Source organism: Palaemon carinicauda, chromosome 2 (genome assembly GCF_036898095.1).
Source record: "Palaemon carinicauda isolate YSFRI2023 chromosome 2, ASM3689809v2, whole genome shotgun sequence".
Taxonomy (NCBI): Eukaryota; Metazoa; Arthropoda; class Malacostraca; order Decapoda; family Palaemonidae; genus Palaemon; species Palaemon carinicauda.
This window is the reverse complement of record NC_090726.1, coordinates 90139054-90149805: the sequence shown is the minus strand read 5'-3', so window position 1 is coordinate 90149805 and position 10752 is coordinate 90139054. Positions and strand designations below refer to the sequence as shown.

At 30.4% G+C, this 10752-nt stretch overlaps 1 protein-coding gene across 1 annotated transcript in view; it reads right to left on the bottom strand.

The window, feature by feature from the left end:
• Positions 1 to 205: 205 nt before the first annotated feature.
• The window catches only part of LOC137618347 (glutamate receptor ionotropic, kainate 1-like), an 18992-nt gene continuing 8445 nt past the window's right edge, over positions 206 to 10752 (bottom strand). The window contains exons 5-10 of the mRNA XM_068348517.1: positions 8844 to 9112; positions 4561 to 4701; positions 2069 to 2255; positions 1484 to 1627; positions 1288 to 1401; positions 206 to 226 (exon numbers count right to left, since the gene is read on the bottom strand). Coding sequence (XP_068204618.1) covers positions 206 to 226; positions 1288 to 1401; positions 1484 to 1627; positions 2069 to 2255; positions 4561 to 4701; positions 8844 to 9112 — 876 coding nt within the window. The remainder of the gene's footprint in view (positions 227 to 1287; positions 1402 to 1483; positions 1628 to 2068; positions 2256 to 4560; positions 4702 to 8843; positions 9113 to 10752) is intronic.

Sequence of the window (10752 nt, the reverse complement as noted above, 5' to 3'; positions counted from 1 at the left end):
TTGTTACATATGTGGCAAAGAAATTAATTCTTGGAATTATGAATTTATGTAGGAGAAATACCTAAGAATATATGCATGATCGTTAATTTATCGAGAAAAAGAAAGTTGGATGTGACCTAAGTGACAGCCGGTCATTGACACATAAGACTTTCCAAGAGTAATTGTGATTATTCTCAGGGTCAAGGATGAGGCAGAAATTATGATGCTAGGATGGCTTTGATTCAAGCTGAAGAAATACAAACATATTTGGGATGTGATTAGATGTTTCATGAGGGATGAGATTGTGTTAACAATTGCGGACATTATGAGGAAAAAAATTGTCTTAGGTGAATGCAGTCCTGCATCAAGGTAGTGAAAATTTAGAAATTTGTTGAACGTTGAGAAGTAGAGGCATACTTGAAAGACACTAAATTAGAAATTAACTGTGCCCAGTTCCTTACTCCTATGCAAGTAAGCCTAATTAACTGACCAAGGTATGTTAGTTATATATGACGGAAAGCGTATTCATTGGAATAAAAGAGAGGAATAATAGTCAAATATAAAGACTGATAAGATGATGGATTTCTCTGGAAAAAAATATAGTTATATAAACCTGCTGAGGATCCTGGGGAATGTGTGCGGTAGGATTTAAATTGAGCAATTGAGATTTGCCATATGGCAAAAGGATTGAGTAGGAAAAACAAAAAAACATTTAGATTATCTATTGTTCATCATAAGTAGTTAAGTAAGAAGTTTTAGACTCTCCATGGAATTTAGTAAACAAGCAAGATGGAATTCATAGACATACAGATAAGTGAGTTCAGTTTTTACTTGATTTTCATATCCCTTTTACTTATTCTTTTTAGTAATAAAGTTTTTTGATGAAGACAAAGTAATTTTTAGAATATATAGATGGATGAGGATTGTGTAATTTGTGTATATATATATATATATATATATATATATATATATATATATATATATATATATATATATATATATATATATATATATTTACATATTATATATATATATATATATATATATATATATATATATATATATATATATATTTATATATATATATATATGTGTGTGTGTGCGTGTGTGTGTATGTACGCGTGCGCACGTATGCTTCTATGTGTGTATGCATATATTAGCGTTAGGAATGATGTAATCATAGGATTCTATCTCTTTAGGAAGATATCTTTTTTTCGAATATTTGTAATAAAAACACGATTGATTGTACACTGTGACTTTATTGTACATAATTTGATACATATTCATCATACAGATTCCATTACTAACAAGTTGTTCCTTATATGGATCCTCCAATCCTTTAGTTACTGCAAGAGGTTTCCTTGTTCTGGTGTATTTAGTTACCTGACCGTTGGCAACATAAAACGTATCCTCCAATTTCCACTAGAAATGCGAAAGTGGACACAATTATGCCGCCAGCAAAAAGAAAAATGGGACCCGTTAAGTGAGCTAATGTTAAACTTACAGCTCTTTCTCCGTCATCAGTTGTCTTCTCTTCGGCTATTTCATTATTCATTATGAGTTTCTCTCGGTACTCTCTTTGCTGTTTCAAACTTTTTCTTCTGGCTTTTTCTATCTCGTCATCGTACCATTTATCCATCAACCCTGCCTGAAAAACGGAGGAGAGGTTTATGTACTAACTTTAATGAGAATAAAAAGTACCGGTGCTTCTTTTGCATCTGAAATCTAATCGTTCATAATATTTATGTTACAACTCTCTCTCTCTCTCTCTCTCTCTCTCTCTCTCTCTCTCTCTCTCTCTCTCTCTCTCTCTCTCTCTCTCTCTCTCTCTAGAAAAACACTTTGATTATAAAGAATACTGGAAATACTAAAGTTATATCAAGGTACTAGATATATTGCTGTATAGATGTAATTGTTCAATATTTATAAAATAATTGGAGTTTATCAAAATCTTAGGATGACAGAAATGCATAGACATTTCAATAAACACTTCTTTCGGTTATGACACATAAAACTACCAACAGATAAACTAAACAGGAAAATACGGATAAGCTGTTGTGCAACATTTGCTATTTTTATCGATTGATACCTGGACAACCTCCATGATGATTTGATCAATGTGAGGAAGGAAGGGTAGATCATGAGGCACTGGCATACATGCAGGAAATTGGACGATTTGGTTGTTCCCAATGTAGAGAGCAGTTGTTCCATCGGGCCTTGTGAATTTCTCAACCAGAACGTGGTTCATGTGTTTCAGGAAATCAACATGGGTTGCCCTGTTTGTGAATTAAATAAACTCGTTTTGGTACACAGTAGCCTAAATTATTATTATTATTATTATTATTATTATTATTATTATTATTATTATTATTATTATTAGCTAAGCTACAACCATAGTTGGAAAACATATCGCTATAAGCCGAAAGGCTCCAACAAGGAAAAATAGCCTAGTGAGGAAAGGAAATAAGGAAATAAATAAACTACAAGAGAAGTGATAAAAAATGGATATAATATATTATAAGAACTGTTATAACATTAAAATAAATCTTTTATATATAAAATATAAAAACCTAAAATCATCACGAGGAAGAGAAATAAGATAGGATAGTGTGCCCAAGTGTACCATTAAGCGAAGGAACTTTAACCAAAAACGGTGTAACACCAAGGTACAGATGTATCTGTTTTTTCACATAGGCTGAACTCATTAGTTCCTTTTATTAATTTTACAATTGAGGAAGAAAGAAATTCTGTTCCACCATTTTTCGAAGTAAATGTTCATAGACATAATGATAAATTTAAGTTTAGTGTTTTTACAAAACCCACTAATGTATCGTCTTACATTCACTTTTATTCTAATCACCATATTAAAGTAAAACTCTCTGTTTTCCTCAATGTTTTGAGAACTTTTAGAGTTTGTTGCCCAGAATTTTTAGATGAAGAGTTTTTAACAATATACGATATCGCTTTTAGTTTGAAGTATCTAAAATTCTTAGTTGACGTAGCATTACAAAAAGCCAAAAAAAAAAACTTATTATGCAATTGACAATGTAAGAGCTTTTAATCGTGAAAATTTATTAGTCTCACCTTATAAAGATATTTTCTCTGTCTACCCAAAACTTTAAGATATTTTAAGGTTAATGTTGGTTTTAGAAATTCTTCTACTAGAAAATGTATTTTGATAGAGAAATCTCCATTAATAGTGTAGGCTGCATGTATGAAATTCCATGAAATGGTTGTGATTAGAAATATATTGGGCAAAGTGATAAAATGCTGGCAATAAGATTATATCAACATATATATTGCGTTCGAGTTGGTAATACGTCCAACGCACTTTTTGTTCACATAAATGAATATAATCACTTGATAGACTGGAAGAACTCTAAAGAGCTGCTTTACTTTACAGATGTCGTAAAAAGAAATATTATTGAATCAAGTATCATAAAGATAAAGTCTGATTGTGTTTTTGATATTAGTGCTGGTTTATATAAATTAGATAATTTCATCATGACCAATATTGTTCAACAATTCAGAATTATGTAATTTATGTTTACCTGTTTTGTGTTTATGACCACTTTACGTTCAAGTACAAATTTTGGCTGTGGGTTGTTTGATGGTTTGGCAATGCTTCTTAGCTGACAAGTTTTTCTATCATATTTTTTAGTGTCTCACTTTTTTTCTTTCTTTTTCTTTTTTACTTTATCCTATTTTAGTTATTGACATCCTTCAACTGTCTCACTTTTCATTGTACCCTGAAGAAGTCTATTGAAATGCACGAAAGCGCTTGGTACTAAAGCTTTTTATCATATGCTACTGGCTTTTGGTGTGTGTGTGTGTATATATATATATATATATATATATATATATATATATATATATATATATATATATATATATATATATATATATATATATATAATTTTTGTAGGTTTCGTTACTTTTACAATTAATTTATATCTTACTGGCACCTGTAAGTCGAAGACAATATTTCTCCTGACAATCTGAGCTCCAGTTAATTTCCAGGATAAGAAGCAAAGTACATTTAAGCTTTTTTAACGTGTTTTCAATAGAATTTTTAACATGATTTTTTGTTAAGACTACTCTGGTTCATCGTTTGAATTACACTTCAGTATAAAGGCTATATGGCACGGAAATTTTAAATAAAAAATATATTTGAAAACTCTGAAATAAATTAACAAGCATTGCTCACTGAAACCTTCAAGATTTTTTTTAATTGAAAATTTCAAAAATATTTTGAAATGCATGTTAATGCTTTTTGATTAGGCTTCTCTTTTTTAAACCTTAATCTAGAGGAAATAAATGTACATGCATAAACAAGAAAAAATAATTCCCAAATACAGGCTAGACATAACCATCAAACGTCATTACTTGCTTTCCTATTTATCCTTTAATTCCTGAATGTGATATTTCAAGTTTGTTATGAGTCAATTTAAGTCAGCATTCATAGAAAATAAGAGATCCTTCAGATAAAAAAAAATCTAAGTAGAAAAATCTTTAATAAACCTACAATGAAATGCAATATTTCCAGCATTACCCATCGCCAAAAGTTATCTTATAGTTTACCTTTTGTTATCTACAGCCGTTTGCATCCCCACTGATGTCTCATAACCAATGTCCATTAATTCTCCGATCTTCTTATATGCTGGGTAATCCGAAACTAAGAAGAAGATTTTGGTGGAATGTAAGTAGGCCTCAGCTGTGACTCTAAAACAAAGAAAAAAATAGCTTTTAGATTAAATGAATGATGCAATTAGATGGCATGAATAATTGATAGAAATATACACTAGTTATTATTGTAGAATATCATATTCTTTTCTAGCATGAGGAGTTATGGTAAACATGTATAGCCTTGGAGGTTTCAATCGCTGTATGCATGATGTAACTACATTGTAATCCACCTGAATTCATAAATAATATATTGGGAATATGGTAGAATGAAAAATAAAAAAATACCGGAAAAAGGAGAGACGTCATAAAACAAAATACATGAATTATAAGATACTATTGTTTATGCTCGTTTCAAAGAGTAAAAAAAAAAATACCAAGAATATTTTTCTTATTATCGAAAATAGATTATTAAAGAAAACACAAGTTTCTTTTTCTTGGGGAAGAGGCGAGATGATAGGATATCACAATTCAAGTCTTCTAACTTAAAAATACTCAATATAAACATTATTCTAACTAAATACAATCTTTTTTTTTTTTTTTTGGCGGGGGGGGTTTAATGTTAGGGTCGATGTGCTATGTGTTTGAAATTATCTTTAATTCAATTGTGCTCATATTTTTCCACTCGAGTAGTGATACCTAAGGCATGAGAAAATAAAATTTGCAGGAACATTAACTCCAATATTATCTTGGATATGGTATACAGTGCATTACTATGGGAATGAACATTAGTTATTATAATGCAAAGTATTTTTATGAGTTTTAAACCTGAGATAAATAGCACATCGAAAAATGGGACAGGAAGAAAAAGAAAATTTTATTCTTTTTCTTTATTTAATATTTGTTTGAATTATATGCAGAAAATTCATAGCACTGGAACTTACGAAAATATACAAATTAGTTACAAAAGGGTACCAAGGATATAACTGTACATGTGCTATTTGAAATACAACTTAAATTTCTCGGTAATGTGTCGCAACGTGTACGAAGCAACCATTTGCAATAAAAGATACCATGTTCATACACTGTAGGTATTATTACTGTAAGTAACGAGAACTTCAATTTCAAAGCTAAAATTATTGGAAAACTTTTGGGGACAGTGCATAGCCAGGATAAAAGAACATTCTTGCTCATAAACATAAACCTCCACTAATTCTGAATACTGCTGTTCAATCTCAATGTCCGTACAATTATAGCTTTCATAAGAAAGGAATATGACTAACTCTGTAGGAAATGAGTAACTTTATTGTAAATCAGGGTGAAACTTTTAATTTTCGAAATCTCTAATAAGAAAAAAATAGTTTGCCCATAGAAATTTATCAATAAAGAAATATTTCGAGTGGAATGTCTTTTCTATGTAATGATAATCTCACTGGAAAAAAAAAAAAAAAAGGCAATTTGTCATAACAGGGAAAAGTGATTTCTCCTTTTTTAGCACAAATACCTTACACATATCTGACTACTAAACTGAAATCTTCGATAGCATCTGCATGAATGTGAAATGTACCAGTGATCCGAGAAATGGAGAAAACATAAAGAAATTATCAGGAGAATCGTGGAAAAAAATTATAAATAGTCTCAAATGGATTCCCTTATATCCAAAACCTGTGCTGCTTATAGATTATTATTATTATTATTATTATTATTATTATTATTATTATTATTATTATTACCAACTAAACTACATCCCTAGTTGGAAACGTAGGTTGCCAATAGCCCAAGGACTTCATCAGGGAAAAATAGCCCAGTGAGGAAAGGAAATAAGGAAATAAATAAACATAAACTATATGAGAAGCAATGAACTATTAAAATATCTTTTTTTTTTAAACAGTAACAACATTAAAATAGTTCTATCATATATTAACCAAAAAAAGGAGACTTGTGTTAGCCTGTTCAACATAAAAAAAAAAAAATTGCTGCAAGTTTGAACGTTTGAAGTTCTACTGTTTCAACTATCCGATTAGGGAGATCATTCCACAACTTTGTCACTGCTGGAATAAAATTTCTAGAGTACTGTGTGGTATTGTGCCTCATGATGGAGAAGGCCTGACTATTAGAATTAACTGCACACCTAGTATTACGAACAGGATGGTACTGTCCGGGAAGATGTGAATGTAAAGGATGGTTTGAAATTAGGAAAAATTTTATGCAACATGTAAAACGTACTAATTGAACGACTGTGCCATAGATCAATATCAAGATCAGGAATAAGAAATTTAATAGACCGTAAGTTTCTGTCCAACAAATTGAGATTAGAATAAGCAGCTGAAAACCAGATAGGAGAACAATACTCGAAATAAGGTAGAATGTATAAATTCAATCACTTCTTTAGAATTGATTGATCACAGATAATCTTACAATACTTTCTCAACAAGCCATATTTTGTGCAATTAAAAAAGAGACAGACCTAATGGGTTTCTCAAAAGTATATTTGCTGTCAAGAATCACGCCTAGAATTTCAAAGGTGGCATATATAGTTGAGGAAATATTATCAATGCTGAGATCCGAATGTTGAGGAGCTACTGTCCTTGACCTACTTTCAAGACATTTTTCTTTTTTGCCTTTTTTATAAGAAGATTGGACATCAGACAAACATAAATAAACTGGTTGTAAAAGAGTAAAGAAGATAGAATCTTATATAACACACATGTTACTGAGAATATGACCGTTGAATAAAAGGTTTCACAGAGTTCAGCAAAGAAAGAAGCAGAAGACTAGTAAAAATTATAATCCATTCTGCTTATTTGACATGGATATTCACAAAAGGAAATTGGTAATGTCAACTGCGACCGAAAGACTGGTCGAAAAAAGAGAAACTGAATAAACTATAGGAAGAAATTAAAGCTAAAGGTTTAGTTACGTTGGCTTATACCACAATACACTATGATGACGAGTGTTCTAAAACAGTAAAATATTATTTATCAGAGTTTCTGTTGATGTATAGTCTTGTGTAAAAAAGAAAAAAAAAACATAACAATTCACTAATCAGTGTTCTTTATTGAAGTCTGTAATAAGGATAAAAACGCATAAAAGTTTCGAGTAATTTCGAAATAGTTTTGTTCTTACAGAGGTATATGCACATGGCAATACATGGCAATACTTAGATAAAAGAAGGCCTTCCCCTTTCATAAAACATATTATAAATCTTTTAAGCAAATTCCATGTTTTCATGTATTCAACTATACCACCAGAGGTACAATTCAAACTGGGCGCTTTAAAATTTCCAAGAGAATGGAATTTAATCATCTAAAGCTAAGGTATCAAATTCCCTAAAAAGTAAAAAGGCACGTATTGTAAATAATTAAGATTTTTATAGGGATGTTAAAAGGAAAACCAACATGGGTAAAGACTGGATTCATCTCTGAGATCAAGAAAGGGTGAAGATGTCCAGGATCCACTCTGAGTGGATCCTAAAGATGTCTAGGGTCTAAATGATCCTCTGAGAACAAGTAAGTTCCTCCATGTCACGGGAAGAATTTTGAAAATCCTTAATTTTGAATAAATTTGATCTAAAAAGTATGATGGTTGGTATATTGATTTCAATATCTGTGTGGACTTTATTGGGGTGGGGTAGATTAATCTGCATACTGTAAATACCAAAGTTCTCATCTATTCTTGGTTCTTGTGCAAGAGACTGGGTTGCATGTATGTAGATGACTAGCATCGTCTCTTTACTACAAAAACTATCTCAACCTAAATCTAATGTGCAATTTTGTCCGTAGAATATCAAACCATGATGATAAGGCGTACTAACAATGCTATAAAGAATAAATGTACAATAAAAGAATGATAGCATAAGGAGATTAAGTACAATCAAAATTTAATCTAAGACAATCCTTGAAATCATACATAACATCATTTCCAGAAATGCGGTATGTTATGATGTTTGGGAATAATATAGTGTAAGATTATTTACACAGCAATTTATCGATAAGCAGGGATAACCTTTTTTTTGTATTCAATTTATTTTGAAACTGGAATCTATTATTATTTCCAAAGACAGTTAATAACATCATTAGATTAATATAGAGAATAATAAGTTTATGCTTATTTTGGATAGAAAATCAATATTTATATTACGAAAATGCAAAAATTAGAAAATGATGTATAAACGTTGACTATTTTGTGTTTAAGATGCACGAATAACGGAAAAACGTGAAGAAATCAAGTATAAAACTTACTTATCAACAACATCAACCAGTTCTTCTACCGTTTCTGCTCTGAGAGGAGGATTAGGCTTCATGAGAAAGGCTTTGAGATTTGCTCTGTAAGATGAGCTGATAATAAAGGTGTAAATTAACCAAAATAACATAATTATACGGCCAGCTGCAGATTCAGGAAGGAGAAAATTGAAGTTCTGGTCTAACAGAGTAGCTATGATTTCATATGTGGCCTCGGCTAAGGCATGGAGCTTGGATGAGACTCGGTCCCTTTCCTTGACATACAGTACCTGAAGGTGAGGAGAAATGCAAATTATATGTTAATGAGGTATATTTGAATTATGAAAAAAACATGCATTACGGTTTATATGGTAATGTTTTTTATGAGTCATCACCATTCCTAGATCAAAAGATTCGAAATGCACACCTTACAGAAATCCAAAAGCTTATCAGTGCAATCAACTTAGAGCTGACTGCTTAAAAGTAATTTTAGAAAAAAAAACTTTGCATTTGTCCCTGTTTCACTGTTTTAAAGACTGACTTCAAGCAAGGACCCAAGCTGTCAAATAACCAGATTAATCTGAACCAACCATAACTCAACATTGGGAGAGATCGTCAATCTATTTTTCTCCTTCTTCTGATTACAACTAGTAGTGAAACTAGTGTTTATAACTGCCCCCCCCCCCAAAAAAAAAAAAATAACATTAGTAGGCCTAATCCTTCTAAGTCCTTTTCCAAAAATTATTGATCATGTAATAATATTCTGTTACTGTATTTGAATATATATTTTGTAAACGGTAAATAACTGAAGAACATACGTGCAATGGAACTTTTAAGATCTTAAAAAAGCAAAATATATATTTACATTAGATAACTTCTTGCGTCTTCGGATTTTCAGGCTAAATGTATGAGCTCTTTCACAAACGAGGAGCTTTTTTAGGAAAATCAGGATTTTAGGCAAACATGCTGATATATTGATGGATTGTTCACCTTATCCGAGTATCAAATTTTCAGATTGGGTTTGAAATCTAGATTCTTGTGTCTTTTTTTACACTAGAGGTCTTCTTTACATACTTGATTTTACCTAAACAGTTAGTCAACTATGGAAATTGACCAATATTAAGGTAATTTGAAAAGTATAGTATTCAGAGCTCTATTTAACAAATGTATACAGCATACTATAACTCTGCTTTGGCATCTGTCATTCATTATTATTATTATTATTATTATTATTATTATTATTATTATTATTACTCGGAGAAAAAGTTGATTTCGTTATAATATCTTTGATAGCCATCAATATTCACTCTGCTTCGATATCAGACACACAAGAGGAATTAACTTAATGATAATAGGTTTGGGTCGGAAAAGGATTCGAACACGAACCAAGTCAAAACTGAAGTTATAGTGCCTCTTATCACTCGGCCGAGTTGTAAGTCTATGTAACCATATATATATATATATATATATATATATATATATATATATATATATATATATATATATATATATATATATATATATATATATACATATATAGATTATATATATATATATATATATATATGTATATATATATATATATATATATATATATATATATATGTGTATATATATACATATATATATATATATATATATATATATATATATATGTGTGTGTGTGTGTGTGTGTCTGTGTGTGTGTGTGTGTGTGTGTGTGTGTAGATGCATATTTTCTAAAGTCTGGTATTTATGTATAAAAGCTGTAAAAGTATGGTATTTCTTGATTTTTTTATAAATGCAAACCTGTGTTTGAATATTTTTTTTTCTGTCATTTCAGCATATTTTTTTTTTTAACCAAATTTGGTTATTGGAAGTAACCGGAAAACGCATTCAATAAAGTTTTTAGTTCAATCGCACTTGCGTTTTGCATGCTACTACTTTAAGG